This window comes from Oncorhynchus tshawytscha, linkage group LG09, assembly GCF_018296145.1.
Source record: "Oncorhynchus tshawytscha isolate Ot180627B linkage group LG09, Otsh_v2.0, whole genome shotgun sequence".
Taxonomy (NCBI): Eukaryota; Metazoa; Chordata; class Actinopteri; order Salmoniformes; family Salmonidae; genus Oncorhynchus; species Oncorhynchus tshawytscha.
This window is the reverse complement of record NC_056437.1, coordinates 14,725,936-14,747,130: the sequence shown is the minus strand read 5'-3', so window position 1 is coordinate 14,747,130 and position 21,195 is coordinate 14,725,936. Positions and strand designations below refer to the sequence as shown.

The 21,195-nt window shown below is 41.8% G+C and overlaps 1 protein-coding gene across 3 annotated transcripts in view; it reads right to left on the bottom strand.

The window, feature by feature from the left end:
* cntnap3 (contactin associated protein family member 3) overlaps positions 1-21,195 on the bottom strand; it is a 193,204-nt gene that overhangs the window by 158,659 nt on the left and 13,350 nt on the right. For all 3 annotated transcript variants that reach the window (XM_042326590.1, XM_042326591.1, XM_024430942.2), the window contains exon 2: positions 4,129-4,239. In XM_042326590.1, coding sequence (XP_042182524.1) covers positions 4,129-4,239 — 111 coding nt within the window. The remainder of the gene's footprint in view (positions 1-4,128; positions 4,240-21,195) is intronic.

The following is a 21,195-nucleotide window of genomic DNA, read 5'->3' as shown; positions in this document are numbered from 1 at the left end:
AAAGGGATGAATGGAAGTTGTCCGAATTGCTCCTCCACAATAAAAAATGAGACAGAGTAACTCATAATTAGAATCAAACACAGTTTTGTGTATTCAAAGGGATACCTCAGTGTCAGAGACAGTAAATGGTGATAGAGGGTGGGAATAAGAAAGTGATAAAGAGAAAGATAATTAAAAAGAAGAAGGTGTAATAGGTTATTAAAAAGAAGGGGGATAGTGAAAGAAGGAGTGAGAGAGAGAGAAACGAGGTTGAATTAAGTAAACTCATTTTGTTTCATTGGAGGATAGAACAAGGGAGCGTGAAAGAGAAAATAAAAGTCTGTGTGTTTACAACCCGGCCTACCATAATGCTTCACAACCCGGCCTACCATAATGCTTCACAACCCGGCCTACCATAATGCTTCACAACCCGGCCTACCATAATGCTCCACAACCCGGCCTACCATAATGCTTCACAACCCGGCCTACTATAATGCTTCACAACCCGGCCTACCATAATGCCTCACAACCCGGCCTACCATAATGCTTCACAACCCGGCCTACCATAATGCCTCACAACCCGGCCTACCATAATGCTTCAAAAACCGGGCTACCATAATGCTTCAGAACCCGGGATACCATAATGCTTCAGAATCTGGCCTACCATAATCCTTCAAAACCTGGTTTTCCATAATGCATTATTGTACCCCTAGGCAGGTGGTTTAACCAGATCTTGACTGTATCTCAATGTGTCTTTCATGTTTCTCCACATTGGATTACATGGACATGGTCACATATCTGATCACAGCATGTGTATATAGAATGTGTAGAATGGTGGGGTCTGAAAAGCATTCTAATTCCAGACTGACTAGAGGGGTGAACCCATAGAATTACATAATAGGATCTCTGTGGATGACCATCTAACTCTGCGGACAGTCTGAGGACAAACAATATAACTTGCAAGGATCAGGCAACGTGCCATTTTGATATGTTCTTATACAATGACTTTACTGACTATACATTGTATACAATCATATCACCACCTGTATCACCTGTTCTCGTGTTGCTGCTTTCTGACTACAATCGATAAACAGGAATATTTAATTCACTATTTCAATCAACTTAGTTGTCAGATCACGAAATACCATTCTCAGTAAACAAGCCTGGTGAGAAGATACAATACCAGCAGGACTGAACAGATCTTAATTTGAACTAGTTTGCTACAGCAGGAAAGTAATCATGCAGCAACAGCAAATGTGAATTACTATGTGGATTATAATGAATTAACATTTTTGTAGTGGTTGAAAGTCTGAAATTTGAAAGTGGAAATTACTATCTTTGGAAGCTTAAAAGAGTGATCAAGTTAAGATTCTACATCTGTATTAAAGCTTTGATAGTTACCACTGTTCATTTTGTCAGTAAATTGAATCAGTAATGTGAATATCCTCTGAGAAACACTAGCTAGAGGATGCTAAGTGTTAACATGTGCAGGCAGATTTGTAAATTAGATGGTTTCATTCATTTATTCATAGATTTCTTCTTAGAACAGCTGGGATTATGTCGTCTCGTGCCCTGCCATGTTAAAAAAAAGCAATTTGAGAGTCACTGTATTCTCATCTTTGTAGGATAAATTATGCAGCATCACCGTTTCAACCCTGTGGGATGCCATGTTGTTAGATCCTCTTCCATTCACAGAAAGGACAGAGAGTGAGCTTGAAATCAGTCAAAGGTCAAATAGAAGAGAGGTTATTGAGAGGCATCTTTGCAGTGTCTTGTAAACAATCGATTACAGTTCTCTACTCCATCACTAGAAATGTTCACCCACAGAGCAAAGCTGGTTGCAATTACATCATTACAGCCAGAAATCTGGTTCCAATTATGGAGATTTCTGATTGTAATGTAATTTAATCCTATACACTCGTACCTGTACACAGGTTGAAAATATCTCATTTGATCAGTGATAAATGGCTAAATTGGTATGCAGTGGCTGTACAGTAACATGCTATACATGACCTCTGAGCTCTGGCTCTGTACTTCACAACTCTGTATGGGTTTTGACTGACAGCCGTTCTGAACTTGAGCTCCTTGCATGACAAGAAGTTTCCCAAATTCCTCCTGCTAATTGGGCAATTTTTGCAAATTTGATGTTGTCTGAGTGAGGGAAAAGCTGTAAATTAAGAGAGAATGTTGCTGAGGCACACACACCTGAATGCACTCATTACTTAATTATATAGGAAACCAAAATGATCTGTCTCTGAATTGCCTTGTGAAAGCCTAACACTGTAATATCATATTTTATATCTTAGCTAGTAATGTTGGCAACAGAACAAGCTTTCAAATGATGCTCACCTCACCAAGATTGCCTTTTATGTGGGACCATTTTTTGGATTGCGTAAACAACAACAGTAATTGTGTGATGCAGGGCTGTGTTCCAACCAAAACAACTACAATTGTGTTTGCTCTAGTTTCTCAACGGCACAGCTAGAAGAGCTAAAAGAAAAAAACACCTTATACAGTAGTTGAATCTTTCTTTAAGTCATAAAAGTGCATTGAAATGACTTAGGAACTGTGCACACTTTGGAGAAGTGTGTGGCCACTTGGAGATACCCGTTAGTCCTTTGACTCAAACTTTTTTTGTCATATGTTGCACGTACGCTACATGTTCTAGGAATATTCTTATCATGTTACCGAATATATCCGGAGTATTTTAAGATTTCATTATCAACCAATGTGGCAAAAAGTACAGTAAATGTAAAACACACTAAATCAACAGTGTAATGTATGGATTCAGTCTTGTGTCAGGTGAACTGTTGTGTCCTCATATTTGGCCTAGTAATTTCCCCATAATCTCCAAACTGTTCCCTTTTTAATTGCTACCATGGTTATGCATATGCTTTATACATATTTCTTCTGTAATAAAAACATTTTAATTTAGCCCAATCCATATAGGCCAAATCCCACATGTGTAATGAGTTTTAAGCAATCTTCTACCTCTGGTGCAGACATTAACTGATATCTAAAACAAGTAACCTGACTGACACTGCTTCATCATGATCAAACACAGGGAAATATACCAAACAGATGATACCATAGAGTTTTAGACACCTATTGATCCACCCAGATCAATTCAGATGGGAATAGTGAAAAACCTGTGTGCTTACTGCTACAGCCATCAAAGACAGCACGGAAGCAGCATCCAACAAGCTTAGTATGCTTTGGTCTCACAGTCCAAAAAAAATCATTCACACAGACCTCTTATGTGGCTGCTAAAAATCCCTGCTTTTCCCAAATGATTTTCTGCTTTAAAACTAGAAACAAAATAGATAAACCCTCCCCGTTTTAAAACATTCAAACAAAGAACCACCGTGATAGCATTTCCCCCTGTTAGCAAGGCAAGCAAACCCTATATCAGCATCCAGCATACCATCCAATCCCCTCTTGATTTTTTTGGTTTGGATGAATCGCCATTCAGATGGTAATGGTGGGCGACCTTGCATTGGAGCTTGTGATGTAGTACTCCAATATCTACCTACAGTAGGTGACCAGCTGGGTACGCTACTCTGAAGGGATGTGGTAACAACAGCATCTCTCTCTCTCTCAAAGTAAATCATCTGGATCCTGCACTACTGCTGCTGAATCCTGCCTATGATGTTCTTTATGGACAGTCCTGTGGGGAACCCAACCCTATTCTCCCTCTCCGCAATAATCAGCTGAGCCTCAACACCACAGTGTACGGCTGGAACACAGCCTCCCAATAACAGTGGGGGATACTACAATCAATACAGTGTCCATATCAGACTCTTTTCTCAAGCCAAACAATGCCTTATTATTTTTCGCATCCTTTACTCCAACTTGAAATGGGGAATGGATGAGGTCAATGTGTGTGAAGCATTGCAAAAAGCCATTGGGACTACACAACCTGTTTCCTCAGAACTACTGCAGCAGAATGGTACACTCTTAGCACCTTTTTTTCTATCTAGAACCTAAAATGGTTCTTCCATGAAGAACAATTTTCCACAGAGGGCTCTACTTGGAACCCACAAGGTTTCTACCTGAAATCAAAAAGGGTTCTCCTATGGGGACAGCTGAAGAAACCTTTTGGAACCATTTCTTTTTCAATAGTGTATGTATCAAAAGTCCAGTACTCACCATCTCTCCTGTTGACTTTAGCAAAGCCGGGCCCATGGCTGTTGGATAACTGTGAGGAGCTTCTGAAGGAAGACTGGGGCAGGTTGGACACCAGTGGGCCATCACAGCTGTCTATCAAGCAAACATGAAACACAAAGCAAAGGATTAGTCTTTGAGCTCTGGACTAGTAGTAACTCAGCATAGTACCCCCAAAAAACATTATCAAGGAGGAATAATGCTTAAAGTGAGTTGACACAATATTGTAAGCCACGATAGAAACACCATCGACACCATTGTGGTGACATCACAGGATGTCCTCACCATTCTAATGACATCACTGTAAAATAACTACATAATGCTTATTAAAATAGCTACACTGTTATGTTCCAATACCACTAATGTGTGCTCTGACTTTATTGGAAGAGATCAAAACACCAAGACCAAAACAATATCACAAAACATGTTACAGAGTGACTTGAACTCAACTGTAATATGTTGTAAAACCAAAGTATTGATAAACCAAATTAGAAAAATATTTCAACCATACGAGATCAACTCAAAAGAGTCAAACACTGCAAAAGTAGGGTGTTCTTGGGCTTCTTCAATGTGACATGGTGTCAATAATTACCACAAAGGACCATGCCATACTATTCAAATAGGAGCTGCACTTTGCAGTACTTTCACTAGATGAGAAGAGAAGATAATCATTGACCACCTCTAACATGGCCCCCATGTGATCAAGCATTTTTGCCCTGATGATGTCAGATTGGGTATTGTATTGCAGTTATATATGTTAGAACCACCTCAGTAATAAAACAAGCTGGTGACTCATGTTGTTTAGATCCAGAGCCTCTCAGAGACCTGTTCATGCTCCACACACTTTTATGATTATGACTGTTATGACTGGAGGTTTAGATTACAATAAAAACCCACACACACACATTGGCATGCACATATGACCAAATGCTCACACACATGCTGGGGGTGCGTGATTACATGCATAAGCAAACAAATGCACACACACACAGATAAAATTGGCTTGTCTCTTATGACATTAAAAACAGAACATTAAGAAACAAATATTACAGAACCGTGCTAGGGGCAAATAAGCTTTAATGCTTGTTTTAGGCGTGTTTTAAATTGGTCATACCATGGATCATTTAGCTATTTTATTTAGAATTGTAGTACACCTGTAGGTATCCCCCAAAATAATGAAAACATTATTTGATAACATACTGAATTTTGGCCTTTACTACTATAGACCATAGAAATGCATTGAATAACACATTCAGGAATGGCAAATCAGACAGTCAAAAAAGAAATCATGAGGAATAAGGTTTTCAAGCATCTGTCCTATATCTAGAAGAGATCACAGGGAATAAGGTTTTGAAGTGTCTGCCCTATATTTAGGAGAAATCACAAGGAATACGGTTTTGAAGCGCCTGTCCCATATCTAGGAGAAAACACAAGGAATACGGTTTTGAAGCGTCTGTCCCATATCTAGAAGAAGAGATCACAGGGAATAAGGTTTTGAAGTGTCTGCCCTATATTTCGGAGAAATCACAAGGAATACGGTTTTGAAGCGTCTGTCCTATATTTAGGAGAAATCACAAGGAATACGGTTTTGAAGCGTCTGTCCTATATCTAGGAGAAATCACAAGGAATACGGTTTTGAAGCGTCTGTCCTATATTTAGGAGAAATCACAAGGAATACGGTTTTGAAGCGTCTGTCCCATATCTAGGAGAAATCACAATGAATACAGTTTTGAAGTGTCTGTCCTATATCTAGGAGATATAAGAAAGCTCAGAAAGAGTTTGTTGGCACAAAATGACCTCCATAACTCCAGCACGCACCCCTGAGCCCCATGCAAAAAGAGATATATAAACTGACTAACTTTGATGGGGATTTTTGTATTATATTAATCATACAGCTTGCAAACCTCTCATTAGTAGTTCGCACACACTCTCATCGTGACCAACCTGCAATCACTATCTCTCAATGAGTGTACATGAGGTTGTTTGTTGAGTATTCAGTGTGAAAAGCATTTCAATTATAGTGTTTGAGGGTGAGAAGTGCACTCCAAAAAGAGAGCAGAGGAGTAAAAGTTGAGTTGATCATCACTAATGAGATGAGACTCGTTGAAAACGACTTGACAGAAAGAACAGAGTTTGAAAAAACGATTTAAAAAATGGTGTTCAGAGTTAGGCATTTCACTGCCTTTAGCCACATCTCTGACTGACTCTGTGTTCAGTCATGCACAGACATCATGGTGCGGTGGAGGAAACTGGAGGTTAATGCTGAATAGCTGTGCGGCACACATCCACTGAACCTCGACAATAAACTCACCTTTCCTCGTGTTAGAGCCACCTTTGCAGAAAAGGCTTACAGGTACCATAGCTCATTTCTCTATCTCTAAACCAGGGGTGTCAAACTTATTCCAAGGAGGTCATAGTGTCTGCAGGTTTTTTGATTTTCCTTTCAATTAAGACCTAGACATCCAGGTGTGGGGAGTTCCGTACGAATTAGTGACCTTAATTCATCAGTCAAGTACATGAGCGAGCAAAACCCCGCAGACACTCAGCCCTCCATGGAATGAGTTTAACACCTGCGCTCTAAACCATAGAAATCCCACGTAAAAAAAACAATACTTACATCCCAAGGTAATGCTTTATTTATTTTTTTAGAGACATAATATATGTACTAAAAGCTAGATTCTCTACTTAACATAATAGTACTTTTTCGAAAAATTTGTATTGAATTTTAAACATACAATACATCTGCAGTGTATTCTCCTTCGCTCAACATTTACATGACATTTTTGACATTTAGCAGATGTTCCCATCCAGAATGACCCACAGGAGCAACCCGGGTCAAGCGCCCCGCTCAAGGGCACATCGACAAATCAAATAAATACAAAATTGTCAAATGGCAAAATACATCCGGTGTAGACTTTATTGTGAAATGCTTGTTTACAATGCAGTGTTGAAAAATACAAACACAAGTGGAATCAAAGTAAATACACAAGAATAGATCTATATACAGGGAGTACCACATCAATGTGCAGAGGTACCTGATATTTGAGGTAGATATGTACATGGAGGCAGGGTAAAGTGAGGCATCAGGATAACCTCCCACTCATCTCCAGTTACACATTCCAACCCTCACCTATCTCTGCTAACCACCCCCTTTGGATGTCTATGCGCCATATATATTTTAACTATGCTGTGATGTTTAACATATCATTTAAATCTATCTTATCAAATTGAATCCACCGATTGTGAGTTGAAGATAAATACTTTTGCTAAGAGTATTAATATATTAGCGATTGACTTACCAGATCTCTCCAGATCTCCCAATTTTAGATTAATGGTATGCTTTTTCAGCCACTCCTGAACCTGAGACCAGAAGTTACCCGAGGGCAATACCAATAGTACTATCTTAGAAAATGATGATATATTGTGTGTGTCCCGAATGGCCCATAGGGCTTTGATCAAAATTAGTGCACTAAATAGGGAATAGAGTTGGGATGAAATCATTAACTCATTCCAAAGTATTCTTCTCAAGGAGGGTCAGTGGCCTCAGAACCCATCAGAAGTGTTTAATCAGTATTGATAAAAGACAGATCCTTGGCAGGAGCTACAGGCAATAGAGTGAGACAGGCCACCCTCTCCTCTCCTCTCCTCTCCTCTCCTCTCCTCTCCTCTCCTCTCCTCCTCTCCTCTCCTCTCCTCTCCTCTCCTCTCCTCTCCTCTCCTCTCCTCTCCTCTCCTCTCCTCTCCTACTCCCCTTCCCTCCCCTCCCTTCCCCTCTACTGTGTCCCATTTCACATTTTGCTGAAATAAGTCCAGATGATGGAAGTGGAGAATGAATACGGATGAAGATGATGCATCACCTTCACAAACAACAACTAGAAATAGAGTATGGATAAGGCGCTGGACTGAACTCCAAGACTGAGTTCAATACAATTCACTATATGTCTTTTGGATGTATTAAAAAATTCAGACCATGCTGCATTCAGCAGAAATAATAGTCTAATGAGGCCAATAACATGCTTGTTTGTGAACTGGAACTATGGCATGGAACACTAACAGTCATCCTCAATCCAAACTAAACACCAGTGTTCTGTTCTTGTGTTCCATTCTGCACAACTTGGTTCCACAGTATATTGACCCATGGGGCCTATAGTCTTTCAGCTCTCCAGACAGATTGAAGAGCAGAACTGTAGCAGCACACCCAACCTAATGTGCTAACTCCATGTAGTGACATTGTAGGGGTGCTTCAGTCCCTGTTTTAATTAGCTTGTTCCTCTGGCAGGGAATTAATTGGCCAGATTGAGAGAGAGGGAGAGACAGATTGGGCTTGTGGCCAGCTAGCACAATGTAGTTGACTATGGGTGCTTCCTAAATGGCATCCTATTGCCTATATAGTGCCCCATAGGCTCTGGTCAAAAGTAGCGCACTATATAGGGAATAGGATGCCATTTGGGACACATCCTATAACATTTACACCAACTGCCACAGGAAGTAGAGCAGCTAGAAGCTTCTGTAGAGTTAAACACGTGCAGCAACAACCTCCACAGGGAAAGACGTGTCCCAAATAATAAACTAACGTACTAGAGCTTGTTTTTCGTGTTTCATATTGGCCCCAAAAGATAATGTGCCCATCTACTGGTGGATCTACAATAATACAAAATGCCAGAAGTTAATTCCTAATAAAATACGCCTGAATATGAACCAAACTCGATGGAGAAACTTTGTGAATGACCAAAGTGAATCAAGAATATGAACAAATAACTTTGGTCCAGTGTCACGACTTCTACCGAAGTCGAAGCCTCTCCTTGTTCGGGCGGTGCTCGGCGGTCGACGTCACTGGTCTTCTAGCCATCATTGATCCATTTTTCATTTTCCATTGGTTTTGCCTTCCTACACACCTGGTTTCAATCCCATTCATTACCTGTTGTGTATTTAACCCTCTGTTTCCCCTCATGTCTTTGTCAGAGATTGTTTGTATTTCAGTGTTGTATATAGTTTTGTATTTAGTGCGCGTCGGGTCCTCGTACACTTATTTGTTACATTTAGTGTTTGGAGTATGTTTTGTTCATTGTTATTAAATAACTCCATTACACTCAGTTTGATTCTGCTGCGCCTGACTTCCCTGCCACCTATACACAACTCTGACATCCAGTCTAGGTCTGACCTAAGTGAATCAAGAATGTGGATAGATAACTTGGGCCCATCTAGGGCTATTGAAGACAAATTGTGTGTATCTTTTGAAGAAGAAAGAACTGAATGACCTGTATCTTCCTTCGCAGCATGTGAGACCAGGATGTGAGTGAGCATTATGTAATGTACTACTGGGCCTGCAAACTGCCTTGTAGCTTGATCTGATCTGTGATTGACTGCTATTACCCAAAAGAAAGTCCTGGCTCGCCAGAGCAACACTATCCAATCATTGAGTTATTGTGATGGTATGATAGGTGCAGCCCTCATAGGGCATCATGCTGTTTATGTCTGTGGCTACGGAACCCTGACCTGTTTCACTCTCTCTCGGCCTGCGGCTACGGAACCCTGACGTCTCTCTGTCGCTGTCTCCCTGTTTCTGTCTGTCTGTCTCAAACTCTGAATGCTCGACTATGAAAAGCCAACTGACATTTACTCCTGAGGTGTTGAACCCTCTATAACCACTGTGGTTAATTATTTGACCCTGCTGGTCATCTATGAATGTTTGAATGTCTTGAACAATCTGGCTTTCATGCCCATATACTCTTGCCTTTCAAGGGAGTTTTTCCTGTTAATCACTGTGCTTTTATCTGCATTGCTTGCTCTTTGGGGTTTTACACTGGGTATCTGTATAGAACTGTGTGACAACTGCTGATGTACAGTACCAATCAATTTTTTAAATATATTTTTTTTACTTTTTTCGACATTGTATAATAATAGTGAAGACATCAACTATGAAATAACACATGGGAATCATGTAGTAACCAAAAAAGTGTTAAACAAATCAAAATATATGTTTTCTTCAAAGTAGCCACCCTTTGCATTTGATGACAGCTTTGCACACTCTTGGCATTCTCTCAACCAGCTTCGCCTGGAATGCTTTTCCAACAGACTTGAAGGACTTCCCACATGTGCTGAGCACTTGTTGGCTACTTTGCCTTCACTCTGCGGTCCAACTCATCCCAAACCATCTCAATTGGGTTGAGGTCGGGTGATTGTGGAGGCCAGGTCATTTGATGCAGCACTCCCTCACTCTCCTTCTTGGTCAAATAGCCCTTACGCAGCCTGGAGCTGTGTTGGGTCATTGTCCTGTTGAAAAACAAATGACAGTCCACTAAGGGCAAACCAGTTGGGCAAACTGCAGAATGCTGTGGTAGCCATGCTGGTTAAGTGTGCCTTGAATTCTAAATAAATTACCGACAGTGTCACCAGCAAAGCACCCCCATACCACAAATGCAGAGATCATCCTTTCACCTACTCTGCGTCTCACAAAGAAACAGTGGTTGGAACCAAATATCTCAAATTTGGACCAATCAGAACAAAGGACAGATTTCCACCGGTCTAATGACCGTTGCTCGTGTTCCTTGGCCCAAGCAAGTCTCTTCTTCTTATTGGTATCCTTTAGTAACAATTTGACCATGAAGGTCTGATTCACACAGTCTCCTCCGAACAGTTGATGTTGAGTTGTGTCTTACTTGAACTCTGTGAAGCATGGACAAAAGGAACACCTACATACGTGAGAGTACTATTCATTGACTACAGATCAGTGTTCAACACCATAGTGCCCTCAAAGCTCATCACTAAGCTAAGAACACTGGGACTAAACATCCCCCTCTGCAGCTGGATCCTGGACTTCCTGACAGGCCATCCCCCGGTGGTAAGGGTAGGTAACAACACATCTGCCACGCTGATCCTCAACATGGGGGCCCCTCAGGGGTGCGTAATCAGTCCCCTCCTGTACTCCCTGTTCACTCATGACTGCATGGCCAGGCACGACTCCAACACCATCATTAAGTTTGCTGACGACACAACAGCCTGATCACAGACAACAATGAGTGTGGTGCCAAGATAACAACCTCTCCCTCAAAGTGATCAAGACAAACGAGATAATTGTGGACTACAGGAAAAGGAGGACCGAGCACGCCCCAATTCTTAATGACAGGGCTGTAGTGGAGAAGGTTGAGAGCTACAAGTTCCTTGGTGTCTACATCAACACCAAACTATCATGGTCTAAACACACCAAGTCAGTTATGAAGAGGGCATGACAAAGTCTATCAGGACTTTGTCATTGTCAGTCTCAGGAGACTGAAAAGATTTAGCATGGGTCCTCAGATCCTCAAAAAGTTTGACAACTGCACCATCGAGCGCTTCCTGACTGGTTGCATAATTGCCTGGTATGGTAACTGCTCGGCCTCTGACTGCAAGGCATTATAGAGGGTAATGCGTACGGCCCAATACATCACTGGGATCAAGCTTCCTGCCATCCAGGACCCCTATACCAGGCGGTGTCAGAGGAAGGCCCAAAAATAGTCGTAGACTGTTCTCCCTGCTAATGCACCGCAGCAGTACTGGAGCTCCAAGTCTAGGTCCAAAAGGCTTCTTAACAGCTTCTACCCCCAAGCCATAAGACTCCTGAACAGCAAATCAAATAGCTACCCAGACTATTTGCATTGACTCTGTACCGGTACCCCCTGTATATAGCCTCCACATTGACTCTGTACCGGTACCCCCTGTATATAGCCTCCACATTGACTCTGTACCGGTACCCCCTATATATAACCTCGCTACTGTTATTTTACTGCTGCTCTGTAACTACTTGATTTTTGTAGGGGAGGGGGGGTTCAGGTTTTTCTCTGTTTTAAAAAAAAAACTTATTTGGAATGCAATTTCTGAGGCTGGTAACTCTAATGAACAGCAGAGGTAACTCTGAGTCTTCCTTTCCTCTGGCAGTTCTCATGAGAGATAGTCACCTATTTTTCTTAAAACTGTATTGTTGTTTAAGGGCTTGTAAGTAAGCATTCCTGAACAGCGAATCAAATGGCTACCCAGACTATTTTCACTGTAAGGTCTACACACCTGTTGTATTCGGCACATGTGACAAATCAAATTTGATTTGATTTAATTTTGCTACTGCACTCGAAGAAACTTTCAAACTTATGGAAATTTTCCAGATGACGGACTATCGTTTATCTTTGCTTATTTGAGCTGTTCTTGCCATAATATGGACTTGGTATTTTACTAAATAGGGCAATATTCTGTATACCACATCTACCTTGTCACAACACAACTGATTGTCTCAAACACATTAACAAGGATAGAAATTCCACAAAATAACTTTTAACAAGGTACACCTGTTCATTGAAATGCATTCCAGGGGACTACTTCATGAAGCTGGTTGGGAGAATGCAAAGAATGTGCAGAGCAGTCATCATGGCAAAGGGTGGCTACTTTGAAGAAAACATATATTTTGATTTGTTTAACACTTTTTTGGTTACTACATGATTCCATACATGTTATTTCATAGTTTTGATGTCTTCACTATTATTCTACAATGTTGAAAATAGTCAAAATAAAGAAAAACCTTGGAATGAGTAGCGTTGTCCAAAATTTTGACTGGTACTGTAAAAAGGGCTTTAAAAATACATTTGATTGATTGATCGATCATTCCCCACTTCTCCAATCTATAGTGGAACATGCTGTGTTGAATAGGCACTATGTTATGCAGCAGTCACAGGCGGGTATTGAATGAACATGTGCTCACAGCCCAAGGTTATTATATAAAACTAAAACTGAAATAAAACTAAATGTGGTTTTCAAACTTTTTTTCTAATGGGGTTTTCAAGCTTCTGAATCTGGTGGGTCACATTGAGGTTGACTTTAATTTAACGGTACACTCGGCGAGATGACGTTGTCATGAGCAGCACTGCTGATCTAGTTAAACAATGCAGCAAGACAATAGATGATTACGCCAGTAAGAAAAACAATGTATCAATTGGATAACTAATGCTCAGCTAGCCAGACAAACTATCCCCATCTCTAAAATTACCTGACAACAATCAACCCTCTCTTTTGTGCTTTACATTAAAACCATAGCACCCTGGGTTGACTGCAGCCAAGATAAATGCAATCAGTGATGACAATGATCAAAGGGAGGACGCTGTGGCAATGTAGCCGTTAAAGACTCTTTATCCTGAATCTGTCAGTCTGCCAGTCTTAACTTCGCTTTACAATAACACACAGACACAGAGTTGAGACAAGCTGACGGCAAAGCTGCAAGGCTGTCACTCCCCTGACTGGGTTCAAACACGTTTATTACTAGAGCAAAGGCACCACTAGGAACAGTCAATGACTCCAACACTTTCCTGTGCGACCATGTTAATGCAGATTTCATCTAGAATCCTTCAGGCAACTTCACTTATGCTAATAGCTCCCAAGACTGTTGTGAACACAAGCAAGTAATTAATGGGTAATCTAATGCTGCTTGAAAAACATAAACTAAGATGATCTATAACCCAGAAACGAGACTAAGGATTTGTCCCAAATGACACCCTGTTCCCTGTAGTGCACTAGGCCCGGGTCAAACGCAGTGCACTATAAACGGTGCCATTAGGGACAGACCCTAAGATGTTTTCAACCATTGCTGCAGCCAGCTGGGTCCTCTCCTCCTCTCTACTCCCCTCTCCTCTCCTATTCACTACTCACCTCTCCTCTCCTATTCTCTACTCCCCTTTCCCCTCCTATTCAGTCCCCTCCTCACCTATTCTGTCCTCTCCTCACCTATTCTGACCTTTCCTCCCCTATTATGTCCTCTCCTGTCCTCTCCTGTCCTCTCCTCTCCTCCTCTGTGACGGGCCTGGACATGAAGAAAACTGAAAGATAAACCTGTAAAATGGACGTGTTCTATGCATTCACTTCTCCAACTACAGCTCTAAGGCCTAAATTTTACATAGGCCTGGAGCGTCCACGGGACTATGGTGTGTGGGTGGATAGTGTACTTTCGCCACAATGGGCATAAAAGTGACTGATTTATCGCCACCCAGCCCTGTTCCAGGGGATAGGCATACTGTAAGTCTATCCATCAAGACACACTAAGCACGCCTGCTTTAAAAAGTCCTACTATGATAATTACATTCTCTCTGTGTTTTCTCCCACGTGGCTGATACAAAAATCCTTCTGCAGGGTTGGAGAAAAATGCAATTAGCAGACCTGGGTTCAAATACTATCTCACATCATTTCAAATACTATATGCTAGCTGTGCTTGTTTGAGCTTGCCTGGTGCAACGGAACCAATAAAAAAGTCCTAAAACGTGTCACTCCAAACCCCACCCACCTGACACTCCATGCAGGCTGAAGCCAAACAGTCAATGCTTTTGAAAGATTTCAAGTACTATTTTAACCCAGGTGTGCCAATGAGGGGCTCTTTCAACCGTCAAGCCTCATAACACGAAACAGTCAATGCACACTCCATATCAGGTGTGGAACCGAACGTTCAGTACAATAAAGAGGAAAATGCCATTACTTTCCAACAACACTTGTCACATTTCTTCCTAGAGGTGTCATAATTCACTCAAGCTACACTTTTTAAAGTGTTTTTTCTAAGTGTCGCTAATGCACTTTACAGTCATCCATTTGACTTTATGTGTTGTAACTACGTCGTGTCAATGTGTGTGTGTTTTTTCAGTGTTGAGATGTGCCTGAGTACTTACTGATAATCACCAGAGACGCAGACAGACACAGACGCTGCTGCTACACTTCTGGACCCCTTCACACATAACGGATGACTATCTTCTCTGAGTTACTCAGCACTCAGCAGCAACATCAATACACGCACACGTTGTAAATACAGCTTGTTTTAACAGTTCTAAATTAGGCTTTGTCGAAAAATATAATATGTGAAATATGACTGACAGTCAGAGTGTCAGCCTGTACTCCATTAAATCATAACGGGGCCCCAAATGGCACCCTTTTCTTCGTATATAGTGCACTACTTTTATCCAAAGCCCTATGGGCCCTGGTCAAAAAGAGTGCACTATAGTTGGTAACAGGGTGCCATTTGGGATGCAAACATATTATTGGACTGCTAAGGAGGAGTAAAATGGAGTGAGTAATTAGGCTCGTAGCTAGAAAAATTATGATGATTATTTATTTTAGAAGACCCGGTCCCCTGGCTGTGCTATTCCCATAGACATATGGCTATTCCACTCTGTACGGGTGTACTAGCACACAGCTAATGGGGAACGGAGAGGGCATGTGTTGAGGAGGTTTCGGGGTCTCTGGAAGTGAACGCAGGTAGTAATACAATTATAGACTACACTCAAATACAAACACCTATGAATACACGTACATGCACATTGAACACACACACACATACACACACACAAGCTTCTAACCTGCCAATAAGCTTGTGGGTGACTGTCAATCAATGGGTGATGGTCTAGCAATCTACCCTTGGTATAGTACTGTAGCCCTCTTCCCCTTACATCTGGTTTCTTTGTAGTCAGGGGATAGAGAGGTAACTGAGTCTCTGTTGAACCAACGCACTGCTTCCATATGTAGCCTTGATCACTGCTTAGCTTTGAGCTTATGAAGATGCCGATGGAAAAGCTCTTCAGAAGGTCAGACTAACTCTTCCTCCCAGTCATGTTAACAAAGTAAGTATTTTGGTGAGCCTGAGTTAACTTATAAATTATTGAGGTGCCTACCCTCCTAGCTTGGCTTGAGGTGTTCAGATACTGTATAGAATACTCAGAGTTGAACAGCTGAGGGGAGAAGAGAAGAGAACAGAGCTGAAAGAAGAGGGTTACTTCAGTTCTGACCCACATTTGTCACTGGTTCAGCCTCTCTGACTGGCCTACCCAAAGGAAACCACTGGGGAGTGAAATGGAAGAGCTCAGAATGTCCCAGAAGAGCTGGGAGTTGGAGGGTGTCAACAAGACAAGATTATCCTAATATCTCTTCCCCTGTAACCGACTCTCCTAATATATCTTCCCCTCTGACCGATTCTTCGAATATCTCCTCCCTCTAACCGATTATCGTAATATCTTTTCCCCTCTCACTGAATCTCCTAATCTTTACTACCCCTTACCGATTATCGTAATATCTCCTCCCCTCTGACCGATTATCGTAGCATCTCCTCCCCTCTGACCGATTATCCCATTACCAACTTCCTCACTCTCCAACTACCTCACCCTCCAACTACAACCTCACTCTCCAATTACTACCTCACTCTCCAACTACAACCTCACTCTCCAACTACTACCTCACTCTCCATATACTACCTCACGCTCCAACTACCTCACTCTCCAACTACCGCACGCTCCAACTACCTCAGCCTCAAACTACCTCACGCTCCAACTACCTCACACTCCAACTACCTCACGTTCCAACTACCTCACGTTCCAACTACCTCACGTTCCAACTACCTCAGACCTCCAACTACCTCAGGCCTCAAACTACCTTAGACCTCCAACTACCTCAGGTCTCCAACTAGCCCTCTCTCTCCAACTACCTCATGCTTCCAACTACCTCATGCTTCCAACTACCTCACTCTCCCAACTACCTCATGCTTCCAACTACCTCAGGCCTCCAACTACCTCAGTCTCCAACTACCTCAGGCTCCAACTACCTCAGGTTCCAACTACCTCACTATCCAACTATCTCATGCATCCAACTACCTCACTCTCCAACTACCTCAGCCTCCAACTAAGGTTTATGAAATGCAATAAGGAAACATTTCTATGGTTCTCCTATATTGCTACTTTTCTTCCACTACACCTCTCCTGACTGTAGCCATTATAAACTAAAGCCTGAATAAAAATGATTGAAAACAGATAGCAGGAACCTGCGATTCTTATCATTACTTTGATGATTTGATGTTGCAGTTGGCTCAGATGACATGCATTGTCAATGCTGTAATCATTGCTAACAGTGGACAACAACAACAAAAACAACAGCTAACAACAGCCCTGTTTTTGTTGAACACATGTAGATTGATTCAGATTGAGAGATTATTCAGAGCACTGCTCCACAGGTCTGTTATAGTGTTACAACGGTTCTTTTTAGAAACTACATCAACTGCTGCAACTGTCGTACTATAAGCTAGTACTGGACAGCTGTTGGGTGCATGGTAGCCAACGGCTGAATGGTAGCACACCTGTGCTATTTCCTTGTAAGCGTCCAAAATGGTACCCTATACCCTTCAGTGAACTATTTTTGACCAGAGCCCTATGGGCCCTGTCCCTGGTCAGGTGTTGTTGTGAATGATGACTGTATGAATGTTAAACAACTGCAGCCTAATCTGTATCAGCAAGGTTGACTATTCTAGTTATTACAGCAAAGTAGGACTGAAGCTAAAAGAGGCTGAGAGAACAATTGGGCAACCTATAAAGAGAACCACCATGACAGATTTCTGGTCCAGTACCAACTCATCTACGATGATGACAGGGCTGTGTGATGAATGTATCCATTTTGAAGGTGCCAGGCTTTTGAAGAATTTGGCCTTGAGCTAATACAGAATGGCCTGGGTCAGAACCAAAGTTAGATGAACTGCCGTTTTCTGTCAATTTGCTACTTAAATACTGCTCTCTGGATTAATAAATCTAGATTCATAACTGCCAGAGCCAGACTCAAGTTCACACAGTAAACATATTTTTTTTAAATACGACCAGCGCTACCCGCCGCTACCTTTGTGTAACCTTGACTTCATAAGATCTCATTCATGGCTCGACTTCCCCAACACACATTTCATAAATGACAGTAAAGAAGAAATATGAGGGTGATTTATCCTCTCCTCGCTATCTGCTTTCCCCTTCCCTCATGCAGCCTCTGTGAGACGCCACCCTTCTCATGAATCATGATGGACAGTGGGCTTTGCAGGGAAATACCTACGCCACACAGACAGTTGCACCAAATTGATTTTATTCACTGGTTTATGTTCTTCACAAAACAAACAACCAGCTCATTGAAAAGTAATACATTCCGAAGAGGCAGGGAGCTGTGTGCTGCATATGAAGCACTGAAGCACCCGGTCAGTCGGTTTACTGGCCAAATATACATAATTTCCAACCCAGGAACATTTTTTTACTTGATTATTAATCTTATTGTCTGTGGGAATAGTGGAGGAGGGAGGTCATTGTCTGACTCTGAAGTCTAAGGTTCCAAATTGAACCCTACTCCATATTTTTGCCCAGAGCCCTACACTCTTAGAAAAAAAGGTGCTATCTGGAATCTAAAATGGTTATTTGGCTGTCCACATAGGATAACCCTTTGAAGAACTATTTTGGTTGCAGGTAGAACTTTTTTGGGTTCAATGAAGAACCCTTTCCACAGAGGGTTCTACATGGAACCAACAAGGTTGGGTTTTTTGGAACCCTTTTTTCTGAGAGTGTATGGGCAAAAGTGCCGCATTATATAGGGGATAGAGTAGTATTTGGGACGTGGACAAAGTCTAATTTAGAGGCATAAAACATTTCCCCACAGCCTCAATCACCAGCCAAACTCTCTGCTTGTTCCTAAACACCTTTGGGACACATACAGCTGACTCACAGCCAAAGAGGTCATCTCTTTCCACTGTTCCCTCCTGCCCCAGCAAGTCAACTGTATTTGATTCTGTATAGTCTTACTAAAAAGCCTACTGAAATCACACAGTAATGACTTATAGGAGAATACTGCATATTGTCAGTGTGAGTGTAGTCTCTACCCACAGGCACTGTGTCTCTTTGGGCCCTGGTCATAAGTAGTGCACTACATAAGGATTAGGGCTCTGGTCAAAAGTAGTGCACTACATAAGGATTAGGGCTCTGGTCTAAAGTAGTGCACTACATAAGGAATAGGGCTCTGGTCTAAAGTAGTGCACTACATAAGGAATAAGGTGTCAATAGGCGCCATCATTCTAGCAAGACTAGTGTGAGTGTGACTCACTATCTGTGTACACACCCAGGGTAGGGGACTGAGGTGTCATGGTGTTATCTGCCATTAGGCAATGATTAGAAGGAACGCTCCACTGACTCCAGATCAGCTGTGAGAGAAGATAAAAGCCCTGAGAGGACTGGTAATATGCCGAGTACCTCAGAGAGAGAGAGAGAGAGAGAGAGAGAGAGAGAGAGAGAGAGAGAGAACAGAACAGCCTCAGTTCTTTGGGGCATGGACTCTACAATTTGTCAAAAGCATTCCACAGGGATGCTGGCCCATGTTGACTTCAATGCTTCCCACAGTTGTGTCAAGTTGGCTGGATGTCCTATGGATTGTGAACCATACTTGATTCACACGGGAAACTGTTGAGCATGAAAAACCCAGCAGCGTTGCAGTTCTAGACACAAACCGGTGTGCCTGGCACCTACTACTATAACCCGTTCAAAGGCACTTCAATATTTAGTCTTTCCCATTCACCCTCTAAATGGAACTCATACACAATCCATGTCTCAGTTGTATCAAGGCTTAAAAGTCCTTCTTCAACCTGTCTCCTCCCCTTCATCTACACTGATTGATGTAGAATTGCGCCGGAGGGGATTGCTGCTGTTTTACGTGCTCCTAATTAACCGCTAGTTTGTTCGTTTTTTTGGATTGTTTGTAACTTATTTTTTTACTTAACTTCTCTAGGGTAGGGGGCAGCATTTGGAATTTTGGATGAAAAGCATGCCCAAATTAAACTGCCTTCTATTCGGGCCCAGAAGATAAGATATGCATATAATTAGTAGATTTGGATAGAAAACACTAAAGTTTCCAAAACTGTTAAAATAATGTCTGTGAGTATAACAGAACTGATTTGGCAGGCAAAAACCTGAGAAAAATCCATTCAGGAAGTCCAAACACACCAAGACAGTCATTAAGAGGGCACGACAACACCTTTTCCCCCTCAGGAGAAAGATTTGGCCCCAGATCCTCAAAAAGTTCTACATCTCCATCATTGAGAGTACTGGTTGCATCACTGCCTGGTATGGCAACTGCACAGCATCTGCACAGTAAGGCGCTACAGAGGGTAGTGTGTTCGGCCCAGTACCTAACTCGGGCCAAGCGTCCTGCCATCCAGGAATCTATATACTAGGAGGAAAGCCCAAACATTTTTCAGAGACTCCAGTCACCCAAGTCATAGACTGTTTTCTCTGCTACTGCATGGCAAGCGGTACCGGAGTGCAAAGTCCAAAAGGCCGACAAATGGACCAAAAGGCTCCTTAACAGCTTCTACCCCCAAGCCATAAGACTGCTGAACTCATCAAATGGCCACCAGACTATTTACATTAATACCCAACCCCATTTGTTTTGTACACTGTTACTACTTACTGTTTATTATCTGTGCATAGTCACTTCACCCCTACCTACATGTACAAATTACCTTGACTAACCTGTAGCCCGGCACATTGACTCAGTATCGGTACACCCTGTATATAGACTCGTTATTGTTATTATATTGTGTTACTTTTTATTATTTTTTACTTTAGTTTCTTTGGTAAATGTTTTCTTAACTCTTTCTTGAACTGCACTGTTGGTTAAGGGCTTGGAAGTAAGCATTTCACGGTAAGGTCTACACGTTGTATTCGACGCATGTGATAAATAAAGGTTAATTTGATTTGATTTAACATGTGACATCAATAAGGGATCATATCTTTCACCTGGATTCACCTGGTCAGTCTATGTCATGGAAAGATTCAGTGGGGGAAAAAAGTATTTACTCAGCCACCAAAGATGAGAGAGGCCTGTAATTTTATCATAGGTACACTTCAACTATGACAGACAAAATTAGGGAAAACAATCCAGAAAATCACATTGTAGGATTTGTAATGAATTTATTTGCAAATTATGGTGGAAAATAAGTATTTGGTCACCGACAAACAAGCAAAATGTCTGGCTCTCACAGACCTGTAACTTCTTCTTTGAAAGGCTCCTCTGTCCTCCACTCGTTACCTGTTTTAATGGCACCTGTTTGAACTTGTTATCAGTATAAAAGACACCTATCCACAACCTCAAACAGTCACACTCCAAACTCCACTATGGCCAAGACCCAAGAGCTGTCAAAGGACACCAAAAACAAAATTGTAGACCTGCACCAGGCTGGGAAGACAGAATCTGCAATAGGTAAGCAGCTTGGTTTGA